Here is a 24,884-nt window from a genome sequence, read left to right on the forward strand (position 1 = left end):
GGGGCAAGCCTAAGTCCATCCTCCCTGTTAATGTTATTGGGGTGCTTAAGTATTTCGATGGCCTCTCTGATTTTGCCTTTCGTCATAACCAGCTGCTTGGCCAACACACAGGCCTCGCTGAATTTTATTTCTTTTCCGCAGTCTTGCTGATGTTTTGACACTGCAGATTTGTTGTGTTGCCCTAGACGAATATAGCGCTCGCGTTCGCGATTGCGCGTTGCAATTGGCCTGCCAGTCTTGTGGATGTATGCCTCTCCACATTCGCATTCCACCTTGTACAACCATGCAGTGTATAATGCATCCACCGTGTCCTTATTCGAGCCTAGCACGTCCTGGATCCTGCGACCACTATTGAAGACAGGCTGCACCCCAACGTGGCGAAGGTGTTTGCCTATTCGATCAGTAACATTTTTCACACAACCTAAGCGCGCTGTTGGCTGCAGTTTGTCCGTTTCTTGCTTGTATTTCTGGTTCGTGTTCGTCGACAGGGCTATGTGGGTCGACTTAATGGCTGTAGCCATTGGCTAGAAACGTTGAGCGTAACTTTTTAAGCTCAGGTGTGATGTTTTGAGCATCACTTAGGCGCTGCGCACGGGTTGCCAAAGAAGGGATTACCGAGTTGTTCTGCGCTGGGTGGTGGTAGGATTGGGCGTGCATACCTGTCTGTATGTGTAGGCTTGCGATATACTCTGTATCCCAATGTGCCCTTCGTTGTCCTGTATACTTCGACGCCTAGAAATGGAATTGCACCTTCTTCTCTACTTCGAGCGTGAACTATACCTTTCCATGCATGCTCAAATATTCGTGAAACTTACCTAGCTCCGTTTCACCACGAGGCCATATAGCGAACGTGTCGTCCATATATCTGAACCAGCAACGTGGGCGTAAAGGAGCTGAACCAGGGGCCGTTGCTTCTAAGGCTTCCATGAATATGTCGGCTGCAACGCACCAGTAGACCCAGAAGATGGCCGCTGCAACCGTGGCAGAAACGGTGGTTTTTCTCCTGCAGCAGTAGTTTTATACATTATGACGCTGTACCATACACAGAAAAATTTCATATCGACTTACTCTGGCCGCGGAAGCCTACGCAATTATATTAGAAACCGTTTATCTAATAGTCCGTGAAGTGACTGTAATTACGTTATTAACAAATGATGACAATGATCCTCTACAATTAAAGGTTCTGTGCATTTACTTGGTTTGTTTATTTTCAAAAGCACAGATGGATGGATTTAAAAAAGTTCAGCGCTAAACAACGTGGTCACCAGTGACCTTCCTCAAGGTAGTGGTACTGGAGCACGAGCAGTCACTCTTGTTAAAACGAAAACCAACGTCTATATAACTATAGCCAAAGAAATAAAAAAATTATCGTATGTTTTCGAACACATGTATTCATATCATTGTCATTTACTAAGAGAAGTAATAAAACATTGGGTGCCATGAAGATGGCTGGTTGCTCGCAAAACTAATACACATAAAAATACATTAAAACTTTCATCCAATTAAACTGGACAGAAGTCCTGACGCCATACAAAATGTGAACAATTTTCTTGTTGTGATTTCGTTACCGCCTGTAATTGAGAGTAAGTCCTTTGGTAGACCAAAGATTTTCCTCTTTACACTATACAAAAATCGACGAGGTTAACACGTGGTACACTGTGACTGTGATGCCACAAGCGTGGCATTCTGGTGTGTTTGCATGTCTGTAAAAAATGAGTAAGCATCACAAGAAAGTGCCCAGCACATAGGCGAGTGAAGACCACTTTGTCACTTGTTGAAGTTACAAAGGAATTACGACATGGTCAAATAGTTGGTTTGATAGCAATAAATTGGAATTTCTGTGTGCAATTTTCACACATTTAAAAAATTGTGACTAAATTTCACAAAAACTGTGAAGAATTCATCAGAAAACACGATGTTGTAAAAAGTCAGGCATTAATAACGAAAAGAGGTGAATAGATGTGCACAAGAAACAGTAACAATTTTTCAAGTACTTTAACATTCTTTTTTAAAAATATTTTCATCATTTTCAAAGCATTTTCATCAACAATTTCGAATGTTCACTTAATATTTCCAAACATTTGTCCGAAGATTTAAAATATGTTCAAAATATTTAAAAGAAAAATTGTGAAATTTCAAGCATAAAATCGTGATATAAAAGTTTTAAATCATATCCTCATTTATAGCTTATGGATTGTACTTCATGATGTTCATTTTACTCTCCTTGCTTTTTATTTTTTTAAATTTATACTTCAGTTCGATATTTTCAGCTTTAAAAATTGAAAATTCCATCCACGTATTACTTTACGATATTTGTTTTGCAAAATAATTTTAAATTCATTATTGAGCACCATGCAAATTTTTTCTCCATGTTTTGTATTTAGATAATTATTTCCACTAAAGTTCTCTAAAACATCTACTTCTACCTCATTAATGTTCTTAAACAATTTATTATTGTTTACACATTGAATTTTTAGTAGGAACTCCATTTATATAGAAAAAATATATAATATAAAAATTTAAGTTTATTCATTAAAGAAATATATAAGAATTTTAAATATAAAATGTAAATTTAATCATTATGGAAAAATACAAAATATTTTTCTAGTTAAATTTTTTTATAAAAGGATTAAAAAACAGTTTGAAGACCGCTAATATTTTATACAGTTGAAGAGCTTGTAGATCTGTTAAATAATTTGGATATTGAGCAAGAACTCTATATAAAAAAAATCCTTTTTTGTTGATGAAGTTCAAGGAGCGTGTAACAGAAAAAGAAGAGGAGAGAATAATGTTATAAATTTAAAAAAGTTAAGAATAATAGAAAATTCTCAAATGATATTGTATGTTATGTGACATGTAAATTCTCTTTTCCTATACATAAATGTATACAAATGTGTATGAGCTGGCATTTTATTATTAAAACTTGAACATAATTTCATTGCTGTTTTTTGTGTTGCTACAATATTTTTTCAAAATGTTTTCCTTATGGCATAACTAGGATAATTTGTCATAGGAGTTTATATCAGTGTCTCATTTTGATTGTGTAACCCATTTAAAATCACAAATGAATTATAAACTTTTGTATAATTGTCTGGAAGCTCCAAATTCCACATTTCTTGTGGAAATATTTCGTTCTGCTGTTTTTCAAATATATAAAACGTGATTTAGCCGGGTCACATAATGATGAAAAATCAACTGATTATTTTAATGATTGGTTTGAAACACAATAAAATAAAATAAGGCATAGCAAAATGTATTTAATAATAATGATTTGTGGTGTCGATCTCAAATAGTGCCTAATATTGCTATTTACATTGTAACTCATAAAAAAGGAATCGGTACCTTATAATTTTTAATATAATTTCTTATTGCACAAGCTCATAATTTACATCATATTTAAGAACTCTAAATCGAATTTGCATATTCTCAAACGTAACTTTTCCTTCTTTTGGTAAAGTATCTTCTATTTAGACTTCAGCATCATTAAAATCAGTGCAGAGAATAATAACATCATTTGAACTTAAGCTCCAAAGAAAAATTACAGTTATCTCTCCTTTCCACATTATTTCTTTACGATTTTTAAAAATTCCCAATAATTTCCAGTGCCTATAATATTTTATTCTTCTTCCTCATTATATTGCCATCATTGAATATATGTCCTTCCATATAAATTTTATCACCAAGAGACAAAGTTAAATTAATAAAACTAATGATAAACAAAAGGATATTCAGTTCTAGATAAAATATTATTTCCTTTCTTTATGGCTACAAAATAAAATAGTTTTGCCTCATATTAATCAGTTTTATATTATATTTTCTGTAATATATTGGATAATCTTTACATTAGTTTTAACAGTTTTTGAATTGTGTGTATGATTGCCCCCCCCCCCCCCCCCCCAATGAACCATGTATCATTCTGTTGGGGAGGCTTGTATGCCTCAGTGATACAGATAGGTGGAATATAGGCGCAACAACAATGGAGAGATATCTATTAAGAGGTCAGACAAACATGTCCTTCCTGAAGAGGGCCAGCAGCCCTATCAGTAGTTGCATGGGCAACAGTCTGGATGACTGACTGTTGTGGCCTTGTAACATCAACCAAAACAGCCTTGCTGTGCTGATACTGTGAACAGCTGAAGGCAAGGGGAAACTACAGCCATAAGTTTTCCTGGGAGCATGCAGCTCTACTATATGGTTAAATGATGATGGTATCATCTTGGGTAATATACTCTGGATGTGAAATAGTCCCCCATTCAGATATCTGCATGGGGACTACTCAGGTTGATGTCATTATCAGGAGAAACAGAACTGGCGTTCTACAGATTGGAGCATGGAATGTCAGATCCCTTAATCAAGCAGGTAGGTTAGAAGATTTAAAAAAGGAAATTTATAGGTTAAAGTTAGATATTGTGGGAATTACTGAAGTTCGTTGGCAGGAGGAACATGACTTCTTGTCCGCTGAATTCAGGGATATAAATACAAAATCAAATAGGGATAATGCAGGAGTAGGTTCAATAATGAATAACAAAATGGGAACATGGGTGAGCTACTACAGGGAATAACAATATTAATGTGCTAATAGTAAACTGCAGGAGCGTCTATAGAAAGGTCCCAGAACTGCTCTCATTAATCAACGGTCACAACGCCCATATAGTACTAGGGACAGAAAGTTGTCTGAAACCAGACGTAAACAGCAGTGAAATCCTAAACTCAGACTTGAATGTATACTGCAGAGACAGGCTGGACAGTGAAGGGGGATGCGTGTTTATAGCGATAAGAAGTGCAATAGTATCGAAGGAAATTCACCGAGATCCGAATTGTGCAATGATTTGGGTGAAGGTCTCGGTTAAAGCTGACTCAGACATGGTAATTGGATGTCTCTACAGGCCCCCGGGCACAGCAGCTGTTGTGGCTGAACACTTGAAGAATAATTTGGAAAATATTTCGAGTAGATTTCCCCAAGATGTTATAGTTCTGGGTGGAGATTTTAATTAGCCTGATATAGACTGGGAGACTCAAACGTTCATAACGGGTGGCAGGGACAAAGAATCCAGTGAAATTTTTTTAAAGTGCTTTATCTGAAAACTACCTTGAGCAGTTAAACAGAGAACCGACTCGTGGCGATAACGTATTAGACCTTCTGGTGACAAACAGACGCAAACTACACTCCTGGAAATGGAAAAAAGAACACATTGACACCGGTGTGTCAGACCCACCATACTTGCTCCGGACACTGCGAGAGGGCTGTACAAGCAATGATCACACGCACGGCACAGAGGACACACCAGGAACCGCGGTGTTGGCCGTCGAATGGCGCTAGCTGCGCAGCATTTGTGCACCGCCGCCGTCAGTGTCAGCCAGTTTGCCGTGGCATACGGAGCTCCATCGCAGTCTTTAACACTGGTAGCATGCCGCGACAGCGTGGACGTGAACCGTATGTGCAGTTGACAGACTTTGAGCGAGGGCGTATAGTGGGCTTTCGGGAGGCCGGGTGGACGTCCCGCCGAATTGCTCAACACGTGGGGCGTGAGGTCTCCACAGTACATCGATGTTGTCGCCAGTGGTAGGTGGAAGGTGCACGTGCCCGTCGACCTGGGACCGGACCGCAGCGACGCACGGATGCACGCCAAGACCGTAGGATCCTACGCGGTGCCGTAGGGGACCGCACCGCCACTTCCCAGCAAATTAGGGACACTGTTGCTCCTGGGGTATCGGCAACGACCATTCGCAACCGTCTCCATGAAGCTGGGCTACGGTCCCGCACACCGTTAGGCCGTCTTCCGCTCACGCCCCAACATCGTGCAGCCCGCCTCCAGTGGTGTCGCGACAGGCGTGAATGGAGGGACGAATGGAGACGTGTCGTCTTCAGCGATGAGAATCGCTTCTGCCTTGGTGCCAATGATGGTCGTATGCGTGTTTGGCGCCGTGCAGGTGAGCGCCACTATCAGGACTGCATACGACCGAGGCACACAGGGCCAACACCCGGCATTATGGTGTGGGGAGCGATCTCCTACACTGGCCGTACACCTCTGGTGATCGTCGAGGGGACACTGAATAGTGCACGGTACATCCAAACCGTCATCGAACCCATCGTTCTACCATTCCTAGACCGGCAAGGGAACTTGCTGTTCCAACAGGACAATGCACGTCCGCATGTATCCCGTGCCACCCAACGTGCTCTAGAAGGTGTAAGTCAACTACCCTGGCCAGCAAGATCTCCGGATCTGTCCCCCATTGAGCATGTTTGGGACTGGATGAAGCGTCGTCTCACGCGGTCTGCACGTCCAGCACGAACGCTGGTCCAACTGAGGCGCCAGGTGGAAATGGCATGGCAAGCCGTTTTACAGGACGACATCCAGCATCTCTACGATCGTCTCCGTGGGAGAATAGCAGCCTGCATTGCTGCGAAAGGTGGATATACACTGTACTAGTGCCGACATTGTGCATGCTCTGTTGCCTGTGTCTATGTGCCTGTGGTTCTGTCAGTGTGATCATGTGATGTATCTGACCCCAGGAATGTGTCAATAAAGTTTCCCCTTCGTGGGACAATGAATTCACGGTGTTCTTATTTCAATTTCCAGGAGTGTATTTGAATCAGTTAATGCAGAACACGTAATCAGCGATCATAAAGCGGCTACTGCATCGAAGATTTCAGCCGTAAATAGAAATTTAAAGAAGGTAGGAAGATTTTTCTGTTTAGCAAAAGTGACAAAAAGCTGATTTCAGAGTACTTGATGGCTCAACACAAAAGTTTTGTCGCAAGTACAGATAGTGATGAGGATCAGTGGACAAAGTTCAAAACCATCGTACAATATGCATTAGATGAGTATGTGCCAAGCAAGATCGTAAGAGATGGAAAAGAGCCACCGTGGTACAACGACCGAGTTAGAAAACTGCTGCGGAAGCAAAGGGAACTTCACAGCAAACATAAACATAGCCAAAGCCTTGCAGACAAACAAAAATTACGCGAAGCGAAATGCAGTGTGAGGAGGGCTATGCGAGAGGCTTTCAATGAATTCGAAAGTAAAATTCTATATACTGACTTGGCAGAAAATCCTAAGAAATTTTGGTCCTATGTCAAAGCGGTAGGTGGATCAAAACAAAATGTCCAGACACTCTGTGACCAAAATGGTACTGAAACAGAGGATGACAGACTAAAGGCCGAAATACTAAATGTCTTCTTCCAAAGCTGTTTCACAGAGGAAGACTGCACTGTAGTTCCTTCTCTAGATTGTCGCACAGATGACAAAATGGTAGATATCGAAATAGACTACAGAGGGATAGAGATACAATTAAAATCGCTCAAAAGAGGAAAGGCCGCTGGACCTGATGGGATACCAGTTCGATTTTACACAGAGTACGCGTGGGTCTCTAGAAGAGCGAAGCGTTCTAAAGGATTGGAAAAGGGCACAGGTCATCCCCGTTTTCAAGAAGAGACGTCGAACAGATGTGCAGAACTATAGACCTATATCTCTAACGTCGATCAGTTGTAGAAGTCTGGAACACGTATTATGTTCGAGTATAATGACTTTTCTGGAGACTAGAAATCTACTCTGTAGGAATCAGCATGGGTTTCGAAAAAGACGATCGTGTGAAACCCAGCTCGCGCTATTCGTCCACGAGACTCAGAGGGGCATAGATACGGGTTCACAGGTAGATGCCGTGTTTCTTGACTTCCGCAAGGCGTTTGACACAGTTCCCCACAGTCGTTTAATGAACAAAGTAAGAGCATACGGACTATCAGACCCATTGTGTGATTGGATTGAGGGGTTCCTAGATAACAGAACGCAGCATGTCATTCTCAATGGAGAGAAGTCTTCTGAAGTAAGAGTGATTTCAGGTGTGCCGCAGGGGAGTGTCATAGGACTGTTGCTATTCACAATATACATAAATGACCTGGTGGATCACATCGTAAGTTCACTGAGGCTTTTTGCAGATGATGCTGTGGTGTGTCGAGAGGTTGCAACAATGAAAAATTGTACTGAAATGCAGGAGGATCTGCAGCGAATTGACGCATGGTGCAGGGAATGGCAATTGAATCTCAATGTAGACAAGTGTAATGTGCTGCCAATACATAGAAAGATAGATCCATTATCATTTAGCTACAAAATAGCAGGTCAGCAACTGGAAGCAGTTAATTCCATAAATTATCTGGGAGTACGCATTCGGAGTGATTTAAAATGGAATGATCATATAAAGTTGATTGTCGGTAAAGCAGATGCCAGACGGAGATTCATTGGAAGAATCCTAAGAAAATGCAATCCGAAAACAAAGGAAGTAGGTTACATTGCGCTTGTTCGCCCACTGCTTGAATACTGCTCAAGAGTGTGGGATCTGTACCAGATAGGGTTGATAGAAGAGATAGAGAAGATCCAACGGAGAGCAGCGCGCTTAGTTACAGGATCATTTAGTAATCGCGAAAGCGTTACAGAGATGACAGATAAACTCCAGTGGAAGACTCTGCAGGAGAGACGCTCAGCAGCTCGGTACGGGCTTTTGTTAAAGTTTCGAGAACATACCTTCACCGAAGAGTCAAGCAGTATATTGCTCCCTCCTACGTATATCTCGCGAAGAGAACATGAGGATAAAATCAGAGAGATTAGAGCCCACACAGAAGCATACCGACAATCCTTCTTTCTACGAACAATACGCGACTGGAATAGAAGGGAGAACCGATAGAGGTACTCAGGGTACCCTCCGCCACACACCGTCAGGTGGTTTGCGGAGTATGGATGTAGATGTAGATGTAGATGTGCTATGAACAGCAAAGTGAACTCATTATTGCAGCTAAGATAGAAACAAAGCCCACACACACTGCAATGGAACGAGTTTATATGCCAACTAACTCCACAGATGAGGTGGAGATTGCGGAAATGTATGATGAGGTAAGAGAAATTATTCAGATAGTTAAGGCAGACGGAAATTTAATATTCATCAGGGACTGGAATGCGATAGTAGGAAGAGGAAGAGAGGGAAAAGTAGTAGGTGAATATGGAATGGGGGAAGGGAATGAAAGATGAAGTCATCTGGTAGAATTTTGCATAGAGCATAATTTAATCATAGCTGACACTTGATTTAAGAATCGTGAAAGAAGGTTATATGTGTGGAAGAGAACTGGAGACACTGGAAGGTTTCAGATTGGTTATATAATGGTAAGACAGAGATTTACGAACGTGGTTTTAAATTGTAACACATCTCCAGGGGTGTATGTGGACTCTGACCTCAGTTTACTGTTTATGAACTGCAGATTAAAACTGAAGAAACGGAAATGCGGCAGGAATTGAAGGAAATGGGACCTGGATAAACTGAAAGAACAAGAGGTTGTGGAGAGTTGCAGAAGGAGCATTAGGGATCGACTGACTTGAACAGGGGAAAGGAATACAACAGAAGAAGAATGGGTAGCTTTTGAGAGACAGCAGAGGATAAAGTAGGTAGAAATATGAGGCCTATTAGAAATCCTTGGGTAACACAAGAGATATTGAATTTAATCTTTGATAGCAGAAAATATAAAAATGCAATAAATGAGGTAGATGAAAGGGAATACATACGTTTAAATAATGAGATCGACAGGAAATGTAAAATGACTAAGCAGGAATGGCTATATAGAAGCATATATCACTAGTGGCAAGATAGATGCCACATACAGGAAAATTGAAGAGACCTTTGGGGAAAAGAGAACTACCTGTACGAGTATTAGGTGCTCAGATGGAAACTAGTCCTAAGCAAAGAAGGGAAAGCAGAAAGGTGGTGTATACAAGGGAGATGCACTTGAGGGTCACATTATGGAAATCGAACAGGATGTAGATGAAGATGAGAAGGGAGATATACTGTGTGAAGAACTTGGTAAACCACTGAAAGACTTAAGTTGAAACATTCTGTTAGAGCTACTGATAGCTTTAGGACAGCCAGTCGTGGCAGAATTCTTCCATCTGTTGAACAAAATATATGAGACAGGTGAAATACCTGCAAGCTTCAAGAAGAATACAGTAATCCCAATTCGAAAGAAAGCAGGTGCTGGCAGGTGTGAAAATTACCAATGTATCTATTTAATAAGTCATGTTTGCAAAATACTAACTCGAATCCTTTACAGACGAATGGAAAAAGTGGTAGGTACCGACATTGGGGAAGATCAGTTTGGATTCCAGAGAAGTGTAGGAACATGCTAGGCAATACTTACCATGCAGCTTCTCTTAGAAGATAGGTTAAAGAAAATTAAACTTCCATTTATAGCATTTGTAGAGTTAGAGGAAGGTTTTGACAATGTTGGCTGGAATACTCTCTTTCAAATTTAAAAGGTGGAATGGGTAAAACACAGGGAGCGAAAGGCTATTTAGAATTTATGCAGAATCCAGATGGCAGTCATAAAAATCGAGGGGCACGAAAGGGAAGCAGTGGTTGAGAAGGGAGTGAGACAGGGTTGTACCAGATCCCTGATGTAATTCAACTGGTATATTTACCTAGCAGTAATGGAAAGAAAAGAAAATGTGAAATAGGAATTAAAGTCCAGGGAGAAGAATTAGAAATTTTGAGGTTTGCTGATGACATCGCAATTCTGTCAGAGAGGTAAAAGTACTTTCAAGAGCAGTTGAACAGAATGGACTGTGCCTTGAAAGGAAGATATAAGATGAACACCAACAACAGCAAAACGAGGATAATGAAATGTAGCCGAATTAAATAAGGTGATGCTGAGGGAATTAGATCAGGAAGTGAGACACTTGAAGTAGTAGATGAGTTTTGTTGTTAGGGAAGCAAAATAAATCATGATGGTCGAGGAACAGAGGACATAAATTGTAGACTGGCAATGGCAACAACAGCGTTTCTGAAGAACAGAAAATTGTTAACATCGAGTATGGAGTTAAGTGTCAGGAAGGCCTTCCTGGAAGTATTTGCATGGCGTGTAGCCACCTATGACTCAAATAGTTCAAATGGCTCTAAGAACTGTGGGACTTAACATCTGGGATAACTGAGCATGGTTTCGATGTAGCGAGACACCCAGTATTTATGTTGATTTCTGCATCTTTGTTATGAATATTTATATTATTTTTATTCTTTTTATTCACTAGAAAAGAATTCAAGTAATAGCTCTTAGTGGCCGGCCGCAGTGGTCTAGCGGTTCTAGGCGCTCAGGCGTGACTGCTACGGTCGCAGGTTCGAATCCTGCCTCAGGCATGGTTGTGTGTGATGTCTTTAGGTTAGTTAGGTTTAAGTAGTTCTAAGTTCTAGGGGACTGATGACCTCAGATGTTAAGTCCCATAGTGCTCAGAGCCATTTGAACAGCTCTTAGTCTTGTTCATTTACATGGAATAAAATTTATTTGAAATAACAGTTACAGTACCACCATTTTACTAAATGAAATATATTTAGTTGGTAATATTTATTTCTAAATGATGAACTTTATTATGAATTTGAATAAATAAAGATTACTTTTGTTCATAAATTATTAGTGTACCATAGTGAACATCAGGTTAAATGAAGCATAATATTAGTTCCATAATGAAAATAGTCACAGTTTTTTTACAAATACCCCACATCTAAATTAAAATTAACACTAATTAATTCAATTGGATGGTTGTTTGCAACAGGTTTTTATTGGCTTCGAAATTTTGATTCTCACATGGTTCAAGTACTCTCTTTTATATCCATACAGAATTTAATATCGTTTTCACTAATAACTCAATTTAAATTTTCCTCTGCATTAATATATGTATTAGGTTTTATCATGTGAATAAATTTGCTACACTTTTTAAGCTGAATTGATCAACAGGGATTTCCATTATTTCTCCATCACAGTACAGTTTCTTATTATTTGACGTAATATTTAGAATTAAAAATGTTGTGTGAAACTAACTTTGGAACATTTTTGTAACTATCTCTTTGTGTTCCGTTAATTTTTTGATTTATAGCACTTAATTAAAAATTGAAATCATCATTTCATTTTATGCTAATAAATTATGACTAATTAAATGACAGATTGCGATCCAAAAATAAAAAATAAAGAGAAAATAATAAAAGATTCTAAAATTTTACTTAGTTCAGTTCAATGTGCAGTAATTGGTCCAAGCTGATGTAGTAAAGTAACCGTAATGATCAATAACCATATTTTAGCTCCAGGATGGTTAGACTGGGATAAGAACAGTCATTTATATATATATTCTAAAAGTTTGGATCAATCAAAATATCAGGAACTTACGAAAATGAGTAAATAGTTAACGAGATTATTTGCAAAGGTTTTGTTACATCACATGTGACACAGCATGTGATGAAGGTAGCTGTGTGTGGACAGCTTACTCCTGCAACCCCAGCTGCAGATCTGAAGATGGTTCTAGAGGAACCGAAAGTGGTGATGTGAATAAACATTTTTGCAATCAAGACTGATTATAAGTAACATTGTATAAAGAAATTCGTGAAAGTATGCTGATGACATTAGATATAACTTTTATGAAGAAGGTTATTGAATATTTAACGGAAAATTAAGAAGGTGTAAGTTTAAATAAACATGAGGGTAATTCCTTACAGATTTTAAATGCAACATTATGAGAAATTGTGTGGTTTACTGGCACAACAGCAGCTATCGTTGAATCAGTTTAACATAAACAAAAAATGAAATATTAGCAGAAGTAAAAAGAAGTCATGTAGCAATACAAAAGAAAACTAAACGAATAAAAGTAGTTCAAAGAAATGATATAGAAGTTTAATAGACCATTAACAACGTTTGATGCAGAAGAATTTGTTAAAGAAATAAAAATTTAAGATTTTAATGGTGTTTTTATGCAGTAATATACCGAAGATTTTTGAACAGTTAATTTAAAAATCAGAGTGGTACATGTTGTATTTTTATTATAAAACAAATAATATAAAAATTGTTTTTGAATTCTTTGGTAGCGTCATACCAAAAGGAATTGTTACATATATGAAGAAAATGATCTAAACTATAATCTTAAGTGAATGGAACAGTGCCACATGCTATTAGCTGAGCGTTCTAAGGCGCTGCAGTCATGGACTATGCAGCTGGTCCCAGTGGAGATTCGAGTCCTCCCTCGGGCATGGGTGTGTGTGTTTGTCCTAAGGATAATTTAGGTTAAGTAGTGTGTAAGCTTAGGGACTTGTGACCTTACCAGTCAAGTCCCATAAGATTTCACACAGGTTTGAACATTTTTGAACACAACAGTATGATGAATTAATATGGGGTCATTTATGTTCATTTGTGTTAAAGCGATTGTCATATAATTTTGATGATATTTTGAACCAAATAATGGACATTTTTGAAAATGAAAGGAATGTGCATACATGCTGGATTTGTTATTATAAAACAAATAATACAAATATTGTTTTTGATTCCTTTGGCAGTGTCATATCAAAAGGAATTGTTAGATATATGAAAAAATGATCCAAACTATAATCTTAAGTTAACACAACAGTATGATGAATTAATATGGGGTCATTTGTGTTCATTGTGTTACAGCTATTGCCATATAATTTTAATGATATTTTGAACCAAATAAATGGACATTTTTGGAAATGAAAGGAATGTGCAAAGTACTAGAAAAATATAATTATGCAAAATAACCAATTTTCAGTCAAAGAACAAAGAAGAACTGAAGAATTAAAAAAAAAGAAAATATATTATGGTCTAATATAATTAAAGAACTTTATTGTGAGTTGAATAACATCTTACAGGTACCAAGAAGTTATTTTGATTTTAATTACAGAAAATTACAGCTGATAAAAGGGATGCAGTAAACAAAAGATATTTAGAAAACATTAAAGTAACCTAATTACAAATCCTGAATACACAAGTATTTTAGCACAATTTGATAGGTATGTCACTTGAACAAATCTTAATGAAAAGATGAATAATTTCGTTGGTAACTACAAAATAAGAAGTATCACATACATATACTTGAATTTTCATTTATGGCTGGAAATGGGAGAAAAATGTATAATTTTAAATATAATTTCACATTGAAAAAATTATTGGCAATGAAAAAAGTATAAATAGAAATTTAATATTTATTTGTTTTGATATTACATTATGCATGCATTATTTTCTATATGACATAAATGGTAGTAATCTATATACAATAATGCATAAATGTAAATTGCAAGATACTGTTATGTATGTTCTGCTAGAGGTGAAAATAATTTTATTTAGTATATTTAATTTATGTGAATAGACACCAATCATTCTTGGTGTCTATAGGAAAAATGTACTCAAACTTATCATCCTTAAAAAACGATAACTACAAATAGATATGAAAGGACTAAAGGAATTTATTCAAATTCTAAAACAAAACAATTAATCTTGTTTAAGACGTTATTAACTTTTGTAAGATATGTGTTCATGAAGAAATTGTTAATAAATTACAAAAGTCCAATGACAAAAATTTTTAAAGGGTTGTTGGTGGCAACCTTATTTTGTGGAAATGGATCCGGGAAAATTAAAAGAATTTAAAAATAAAAATGAGCTTGTAAATTTATTTTAACTAAAAATGATGTGTTTTCAAAATATGCTTGGGCTAATTTATTAAAGATAAGCCTTTGAATTTTTTTATAATATGAAGTCCAAGAGGCTGATGCAGCTTCTGCTACAATGACAAAAAATCTTCTAACAGATAATGGAAAGGAATTTTTTCCAAAAATACTTTCAACAACATATGAAAAAATACATTACTGAGGTTTTCCAGAGTAAAACACATTTTCTATTGAAACATTTAATAGAACATGGAAGAAAAAATGTGGGAAAACATTTCTCTCCATGGTTATTAGAGGTGGGTCGATCTAGTTTAAAAACTACTTGATTAATAGAATAGTAGAAAACATTTGACAGTAAAAATGAAGCCTAAAGATGCAGGTCAATCTGACTAATTATAAATGTCTGTAAAATCTTAACTAATCACTATAAACAAAAATTTAAAGAGACAAAGTGAGAATAAGTAAACTGAAAGGAATTTTTTAAGAAAATAATTGGCCAGCAGAAATTTTTGAAATTGAAGAAGGTATATTTTCAGACATAAGATTTTCTTCTAAGCAAGAGCTACAAAAAATTTCCCAGTGTATATCTTGCCAAGAATGTTTTGAGATAAGAAGACAGTAAGTTCATAAGAAATAGTTAGGGTTTGTTAATTCACATAAAAGTTGGAAAAATAAGGATAAAATGGTTTGAGGATTATGAAGCAGTTGCGACTGTTTCTTATAATTTTTTGTATAAATGAATGGACTCACAACAAAGAAATTTCCACTCTCATTTATTCTGTCTATTTTATCCTGATGATGACGATGATGTGTCTAAATTTATAAATCAGTTGACCAGTGATTGTGTTAATTATTTATTTTATCTGAAAGGTAATGAAATAAGTATTATTTATGATTATTTTAAATGACAGCTAAAGCAGTGTTGACTGTGTAAAGACTGACTAATACACATATTTAATTTTATGTGCAAATATTTCTTTCTTTAAGTAAAATATATCTTTCTTTTGTGTCTTTTATAACCACTATCAAAATCTTTTCCGATTAGTCTATCTTTGTTTAGATAAATTGAGTAACATTCAGTTATTGCTTTTTCCTTCCTCCTCACTGAGATAATACAATTTTATCAGCTATCTTATTGTTAACTTCAGTTTGTAATGTCTTCAGATATTTTTAATGTTTTTGATTTCTGAGGAGATACAAACATCTAAAGAATATTTTATGTCATAAAAATTCATATTATATAACAATTTATCTTCCTGTCTTCTTTATGTTACAAAGGGTGAGTTAAATGGCTTTTCAAGCACACGATTTTATCTCGTGTTATAATAGTCAAATTTGTTATCATGATGTTCACCATCATTATATGTAGATAATCTACCTTAAATTTTATTTTTAATTGTCCAACCAACTTTATAAAAGTGATGTTTTTGTATTAATTTTGTACTAAGAACATCTATTATATCATTTTATTTATTTTTGACACTTTTTCATTAATCTTACTTACTTAACATTATATTTTTTTCTTTTACATCTTATAGTTCCTTGCGTTTGAATTTTAGTTTCTTATCAAATTAAATTTTTTGGTCTCTACCTCTTGAATACTCAGATAATGAACTAATATGTCTTCACTTGATTTATAATAATTTTTCATTTCATCAGCAACCTAATTTCTTGAACTCATTACTAGTGTTTTAAAATTTTATCAATTTTTATTTCATTTTTTAGGTATTATGTAACTGGCTTCACTTTGGATTTCATCATATACTAAAGCTAATGAATCATCTTATCTAATTTCAATAAAACCTTAATTGTAATTTTTTAATGGTTTATTGAAAATTTTTTGAAAATCTTAATATCTTCAGAGGCTGTGCTCAGCTTTTCTGCAAATATGTAATGGAAAAAATATTTTATTTATTTATTGGTAGTGCACACATGCCATGCAAAGGATTATTGCAATCACATTACTTGTCTTTGCTATAAGCTACAGTGGATTTCTGTCTATTCTTGCATTTGATAATAGGTATCGGTCACAAAGTTCCAAGCAAAACTCACACACATACTCTTCTTTTGGCTCATGAAATAATTTGTTGTAAAGCACTAGTTGTGAAATCCATGGGTTGCCAGTTTCATCATCATGTGTCACATTTCATGGTTAGCTTCCATGTAGATCCATTCTTGCATAGCAGATGTTGGATAGAAGTCCTGCAGTATGTTGTTTTCCTTCTCATGCAGATCTTGTAGAAGCTTTTTGAAGTTAGCACTGGCTGGGAGTATGAGATTGCATCATAAGCCCTTTATGAGGAAGGTCTCCCTAGTGGGCTTGCACACTAGCCTCGATCTTGAGCTCTATGGGACTCTTAAAATTCTCTACAGGTGTCTAGCCTTTACTCGCTCCAATTCTTCCAGCTGTTTTTAAGTGAGGTATTCTCTCACTAATTCTAGGCCATACATAAGAACAGGTAGTATCTTTAGCCTTAACTGGTTCATAGCTGTGCTGATCGATAGTTGTGTGACGTTTCTCATTTCATTCATAGTGCTATTGGGTGCTACTATTCTAAATCTTACATGTAGTCTGAAACTTTTTCCTATTGTTTGAATTCTGATGCCTAGATATTTGAAATTGTTAACCCTCTTGAGTGGTTATCCCTTGAATTTGACGTTCTCTGATGCAGTGAGTTCTATTCCTTTCCTGAACACTACCTGCTCCATCTTCTCTTTGTATATCTTGATATCATCTCGCTCTGTCCATTCACTTTGTGTGTTTAGCGATAGTTGTAGTTTGTCTATATTTGTCAAAACAGGATATGGCTGAGTGGATCACCTTGGAGGACGCCGTTCGTCTGCGGTAGCCAGTCAGATATGCTTATTCTATCGTCTATCTGTATGTGGTTTTCTGTCAATATGTTAGAAAATTGAGGAGGAGGAGGATCTTAGTGTTTAACGTCCCATCGACAACGAGGTCATTAGACACGGACGCAAGCTCAGGTGAGGGAAGGATGGGGAAGGAAATCGGCCGTGCCCTTTCAAAGGAACCATCCCGGCATTTGCCAGAAGCGATTTAGGGAAATCACGGAAAACCTAAATGATGATGGCCGGAGGCGGGATTGAACTGTCGTCCTCCCGAATGTGAGTCCAGTGTGCTAACCACTGCGCCACCTTGCTCGGTAGAAAATTGAGAGGGTAACAAAGGAAGATGTATGGAATTATCAGAATTAAGTTCAGATTCACCAGAATTAACAAAGAAATGTTTAACATGTCAAGAAAATAAAAATTTTTGTTTGCTTTGACTGTCATCCAACATCTAAAGAGAAATATTCAAGCAAATGTAAAAGTTTGGTCTAGAACATATCAAAAATAACAAATCTGAGCATAGCTGAAATGCTGTTTCAGCTGCCACTGGTGATATTCAGCTTTAACCCAATTATATAAACATAATTTAAAAAATTGACTTCACTTAATTTTTTATATTATATTCAATTAATTTTTAATAATACTTAATAAATTTGTAGTTCCCATTTTTTTATTTTACTAACAAATAATTCTCTTTTCACTAATCAAGAAAAACAAGTGACAAAAAATTGGACCAATGTAAAAACACACGACTTGTTGTCCAATGGCTAGCCTTTTTTTCTGTAATAATTTTATAATTGGAAACAAAATGGATACAATTACAGTTATTGAACTTCATGTAGATTGTAAAAGAAATAATTTAAGTGGATACTGTATATACAGAGTCTGCAGCTTGTGGTCTTGCTGTAGCATTCTCACTTCCCATGCACGGGGTCCTGGGTTCTATTCCCGGTGGGGTCAGGGATTTCCTCTGCCTCTAGATGAGTGGTTATTGTGTGTCCTTCATCATCATTTCCTCATTATTGACTTGCAAGTCGCTGAATTTGCATCTCCTGAAAAGGACTTGATATATGGCAGCGAAACTCCCCAGTGTGGGGCCACCTGACCATCAATGACAGACGATCATTTCCTTTCATTTTATTTAAAACAGATGAGTTGCTCTTTTATAATAGTACATCATAATATTCTGGAAAATATTAAGAAAATCTTTGGAAACAATTACCTTACTTTGGGATTGAAACTGATGCTGAAATGTTTAAAAATGGTCAAACTAAACAACTGAAAGAAATATTTCCATTTCCACTAATGCATTTGGGAAACAAAAAATTGAGGTTAATGAGACATAGTTAATAAAGCATTGGAAATCAGGTTAGAATCTATAAATTTAGAGGTCACCGTAATTGCTTGATCCAGATTCTTTTGAATGCTTCAAACCAAAAATTATGTTAATTGTAAATAAAAATTTAAAATTAGTTAAAAGATCAGAAATTTTAGATTTTTTTCCAACTGTAGTATCAAATCATCAGGTTCTAAAAAAACAGTGCGCAACTCATCTATACTGCAATTTAAATTTCAACCACATAATTATACAATCATGAATGAAAGAGATTTGATTAAATCTTATAAAAATGGAAAACAAGAAATTATATCATGAATGACTGAGTTTCAGGCTTGAGGATCTGGTTGGATTGTAGCTTAATTATTGGATTACAGTTAGGAATTATTGTATGTAATTTGGAACTTACACTGATTTGTGAGAAAAAATAAAAGAAAAGAGTGGTTGTATTAGTTTTAAAAATAATGATCAAAAATGTTTTCTTTGTTCAATAAAAACAGCAATATATCCTGTTAATAAGGCTTTACAAAGAATTAGTAAATGTAAAAATGTTTAAAATGTTATTGATGGGAAACATGATGATTTTGATTTTCCATTTATAACAGAATATTCCAAAAATTGAAAATAAAGTTACTGTATGTTTTAATGCTTATTCATTCGAAGAAAAATGTCACATATGCTCATCGAAAACAACAAAATATATTCAAAGTAAACATATTAATTAATAACATTTTGAAAATGGTGAAGACTCACACTTTTGTTGGATTACAGATTAATTCCAAGTTATTTGAATTCAGATCTCAGAATGTAAAGAATAATTTTTTTTGATATATTTTTATTACATTTTAATAATAAAGAAAAATTAGATAGTGGCATGCCAAATTATTCAGTTAATAATCCATTAGAAGTTGAGTTATCAGTTAAAATTATTAACATCAATGAACGAAAATTCCATATGTTGTTTATACCTATTCTGGAAGATGAATAATCGTCAGCCTTATTCTGAAAAATCATGTACAGTGAAGTGTCAGAAACATGGATTTTGTTATTACATTAAATATATGAATGGGTATTGTGAAAATCTGGTTGGATATTGAGGACCAAACTGTCATACGTTTATTGGGTATATGAAGGAAGAAGTTGAAGAAATTGGTAATTTATATTCTGAAATTGAAGAAACGAATCGACTGAGAAGTGAAGAATCAAACCCATGTTAATTATGCGAACGTCATTATTAAAAAATCGTCAATATGGTCATTTAGGTGGAAAATATATATATTCATTATTTAGTATCTGTAATTTACAAGTTAAGCATCCACATTTTGTGCCTATTTATTTACATAATTTATCAGGATTTGATTTTCATTTTTTCATCAAAGAACTTATTTATGATTAAGAAGAAATAGACACAATACCACATAATCAAGATAGATGTATTGGTTCTGAGAAAAAAGAAAAAATAGAAAATGAGGTTTATTGATACTTTAAGTTTATGGTTTCAAGTCTTTACAAACTTTCAGCATATTTAACTTATGGTCGAATGACAAACATTAAAAATTCATTACCCAGTTAGTAAATTTAGTCCTGATGTTTATATGGATTGTTAGGAAACCTGTGAAGAAAACGAAAGTTTTGTAATAAAATAAATGAATATGATGTTAGCAATGTAATTATAAACATGCAAAATTAATTTGAAAAACGTAATATAAAAAACTTGGTGAATATCATTCAGTTATGGATAGACATTTGAAATAAGTGTAGAATACCCGAAAAATTAAAATGATGAAAATAAAGATTTACTATTAGCTCTTGAAAATAAAATTGTGTCTGGGACTAAAGAAAAAAGTTATTAATGATATTGAATGATGAGAAAATGATGTAGTTCACTACAGAAATCTTAAAAAAATATTTGTTTCTAGGAATGAAGATAGAATAAATACATAGAATTTTTTCAATTTAAACAATCTGATTTTTCGAAAAAACATATATGATGGCTGAGATGAAGACTACAGGAATAAATTATTTTGGAAAAGATTTCTACAAGTTAATGAATAATTCAGTATCTGGAAAAACGATGAAAAATGAGTAGCTTTAAAATTTGTCTCAAATGCAAAAAAGTCAATAACTGACAACGAAAGCAAATTTTGAAGGAAGAACAAAAGTTAAGGAAATCTTTCTGCGATTCACAAGAATAAGACAAAAATTAGGTTGGATGAACCAATTTATAATGGAATGAGCATATCGAATTTGTCAATAAGATTGATGTATAATATTTGCTGCATTGTTATGAAACCGAAATATAGAGAAAAAATTGAATTTTGAAGATACCAACAGTTACACTTACATGTAGAAAAATGCTCTAATATGAATTGATGTGTTTCTTCTTAGAGTTGAGGGAACAGCCAATTCTGCAATCATTCCAGAAAGGTTTGCCTTGTTGTAGTTGCACCTTCGAAGAGAAACGTACCAAAAACTTTATTGGTCTAAATGGCAAAGAAAACGTTCACCTTAGGAGAATCTCGTTCATGCTTAACTGTTTCTCACGGATTATTAGTGCCCGATATACTGATACTGTGCCGTTTGACTTTCCTTGTAGTGTGAAATGTGGATACATTGCTAAACACCAGCTTCGAAATTAATTTGGTCGTCTGTTTCCATTTGCCCAAGGACAAACTCGGAGAACTCGATTCTTTTCACCTTATCAGCTTTAGAAAGCACTTCAAGGAATTATAGACGATAAGGTTCCATTACTAACTTTTTCCTTTGTACTCTATAAATGGCCGATTGCGGAATTTGCAGCTCTCTGCTAACTCGAGCGAATCGGTTTTCCTGGACTGCAAGCAAGGGCTTCATGAATGCAGCGAACATTTTCTTCACTCGTACGTGTGCGCCTGGAACTTTTCCGCTTTTGCTGTGTACCTCCTTTCTGGTGGAGCCACTGTAACTGATCGGCTATCGGACCCCCTCCGTCTAATACATCTTTGGGTGGGTTTAGTGACATCTCTGAACAGTCAAATGGATTGTGTCTGTGATACAGTATCCACAGTCAACGTCTATCTTCAGGAGTTCTGGGAACTGGAGCTATGAAAAACTTTTTTGGCGTGTATAGTAGGTTTGATGAACATTCAAGTGTTGCAGAGATTCTCTGAAAACTGAAATGGAGATCCCTGGATGGAAGGCGATGTTCGGTGCTGTTTTTGAGGAACAGTATTCAGAAAATTTAGGAAACCGGCGTTTCAAACTGAATGCCGAGCGATTCTACTGCCGCCAACACACACTGCACATAAGGACCACAAAAATTAGATACTAGAAATTAGGGCTCTTTTGCGAGTAGAATAGAAAGGGAAAAGATTAGGAGTGGCACAGGATACGGAGGCTTGCGGAGTATCTGTGTAGATGTACATGGAACACTGACAGCAGTATGTTTAGAGATACACTTTGTGTAGATGTCGCATCGTAAGGAGTTCTCGCAGGATGGTCAGAGGCAGTTCACAAACCTCTGCACAGACGCTAGGAATGGATCTGGTTCGATAGGTCCTTGTGGGTTATAGCTGGTAATGCACTCATATTGCTCAAGAAAAACGACTTTAAGCCATGAATTACAGGAGGCATGTGTTCTTCACCGACAAACCTCGCTTGAGAATTATCAACTGTCGTCTGGAGAGGAAGTGTTAGCCACTTTGAGGACAGGACATTCTGGAATGCGATCAGATTCTGTGGTGGTTGAGGCCAACTTTGAGGAGATAACTTCCTGCATGGATGTACAAAACTTCGTATCTTGGTTGGTAGTTACAGGAATATGGCTAACGTATTTTACTTGTCAAAGTTGCAGTTTGTTCAGACTTCGTTTTCATTGAAGATAATATTTGTACTAACTGCGCTCCTCGGATGGATGAGTTTCTCATAGTTAACGAGATCCACGACAGAGAATGCTCAGAAAACCTCTGGACTTTTGAGGGTGCAAGTGAGTTGTATGGGCTTTGTTAGCCCCTTATCCACCACGAAGGACTGTTCTAGATGTATGGGCAGCTAATCCTCAAGAATGTTATCAAGGACGCCATGTCGCTGGGCAGGGCTAATCATATCCACTTCACTGAGGTATTTCTAGTTTTATTATGGTACTCGTTTAAGCTTTTGCTAGTCTCATGTTTTCGAAACACAGTAACTGGGTTTTAGCTGAACTTTATCCTATTGTGTAATCCTTCTGTTATGTTGTTCAGGAAATGTGCAGTAACTTCTAATCATGATTAACTTTTGAACACAACTGGAATACAAAGGTTGAAATCCAATTGCTACTTCTGTGTATGTTGTATCCTCAAGAACAGGCGAATGCATAGTCTCTTCTACTTTCTTTCCATAATAATTTGGAAGATTAAACACTTCCACAGGTTAAAATGAATATTTTCTCAGGTCTGATGTAGCCTGTTTCTCACAGCAATGGACGCCGGCAGCCACTGCAGGAACAGGATAGCTGGCACCAGCGACAACAGCAGCTGCAACAGCGGCAGATGCAGCTGCAGCAGCGACAGCAGCAGCTGCAACAGCGCCAGCTACAGCTGCAGCAGAGGCAACAGATGCAGCAGCGCCAGCAGCTACTGCAGCGACAGCAGCGGCTCCAGCAGACGGCTGGATGGCAGCAGCGGCTCAACCATACGCAGGTCACCAAGCCGACCAGCCGGCAACCCACGTCCAGGTAAACACGCGGCCTTGCGTCTATCCTCTTCTGGTGACACACTTTTAGGTGGCGTTACCGCTGTTAAAGAGGTGTACAATGTGAAGAATGGCATGATGAGGTAGAGAGTAAAATATGACATTATTTTATTATGTTACAATGTAAGTACCCTATGCACTGCTCATGAATGTAGCGATAATTACCTTCATATTCTACTTCAGTTTATTTGAGGAACTAAACATATTTACAGTCTCCATATAATCAGAAGTATAGTGATATAAATACTGATTTTTTTTATTTAGAAGGGAGTGATACTGGATGACATGTGCTATAGCCAGTTAAATAATTTAAATAAATTTTCAAAACTAAATTTACTCACCTTTAGAAATTAAAACTGTAATGATTTATAGGTAACATTATTAAAATTTGTTTATCATATACCTACACCAAGCCAATATTGGATCTGTTATTTCCTTTTTCCACTGGCCACAAAAACACATTTTACATTTATGTTCTTGGTCTTTGGTCCGAGGTCTTATTTAATGCAGCTCTCCATGCTAATCTAATCTATATAAGCCTGTTCATCTCTGCATATCTAGTGCAAACTACATCCAGTTAAACCTGCTTGCTGTATTCAATCCTTGATCTCCCCTTGCAGTTTTTCACCCCCCCCCCCCACCCCAATACCCTCTACAAACTTCGTTTTCCATGTTACATCAGGACGTCTCCTATCAACTTATTCTTTTCGTCAGTTAGACCTGAAAATCCTTTTTCCACCAGTTCTATCCAGTGCTGTCAGTTACATGATACGTCCATCTAATCTTCAGCATTCTTTTATGCATCACATTTCAAAAGCTTCTTTCTGCTTTTAGTCTGAAGTGCTTATCACCCACATTACACTTTCACGCAAAAAGACATGTTTGACAAAGACGTTCAGAAAAGAAAAACACTTAAATTAATGTGAGCAGTTAACAAATTCCTCTGTTTGAAAAATGGTTTGCTTTGCTTGGACCAGTCCTTATTTTACATCCTCTTTACTTCATCCATCATTGGTTACTTTACTGTCCAAATATCAAAACTCATATACTAGTTTTTGAATTTCATTAGCGAATCAATTTCCTCTCCTTCATCTGATAAAATTTCACTACATTCCAGTACCTCTACTTTACGTTTGTTGAGGTTTATCTTATAACCTCTTTCGAAGACAGCAACCAACTGCTCTTCAAAGTCTTTCGCCACCTTTGACAGAATTACAATGTCATTGAGAGAAACCTCAAAGTTCTTATATCTTCTCCCTTAACTTCAATTCCGTTTCAGAATTTCTCCTTGGTTTCCTTCGCTGGTTCCTTAGTGTCCAAATTCAATAACATCAGCAATAGACGACAATAATGACTCACTCATTTCTCATCCACTAGTTCCGTCTGATGCCTCTCGACTCTTACAACTGATATCAGTTTCTTTACAAGTTGTAAATAGTCTTTCGCTCCATGTATTAAGCCCTTGCTTTCTTCAGAAATTCAAAGAGGGTATTCCAATTGACATTGTCAAAGGTTT

General features: G+C 36.3%; 1 protein-coding gene across 1 annotated transcript in view; it reads left to right on the plus strand.

Moving 5' to 3' along the window:
- The window catches only part of LOC126282473 (uncharacterized), a 293,068-nt gene that overhangs the window by 108,825 nt on the left and 159,359 nt on the right, over window positions 1–24,884 (plus strand). The window contains exon 6 of the mRNA XM_049982129.1: window positions 23,094–23,351. Within this exon, the coding sequence (XP_049838086.1) occupies window positions 23,094–23,351 (258 nt within the window). The remainder of the gene's footprint in view (window positions 1–23,093; window positions 23,352–24,884) is intronic.

This window comes from Schistocerca gregaria, chromosome 7, assembly GCF_023897955.1.
Source record: "Schistocerca gregaria isolate iqSchGreg1 chromosome 7, iqSchGreg1.2, whole genome shotgun sequence".
Taxonomy (NCBI): Eukaryota; Metazoa; Arthropoda; class Insecta; order Orthoptera; family Acrididae; genus Schistocerca; species Schistocerca gregaria.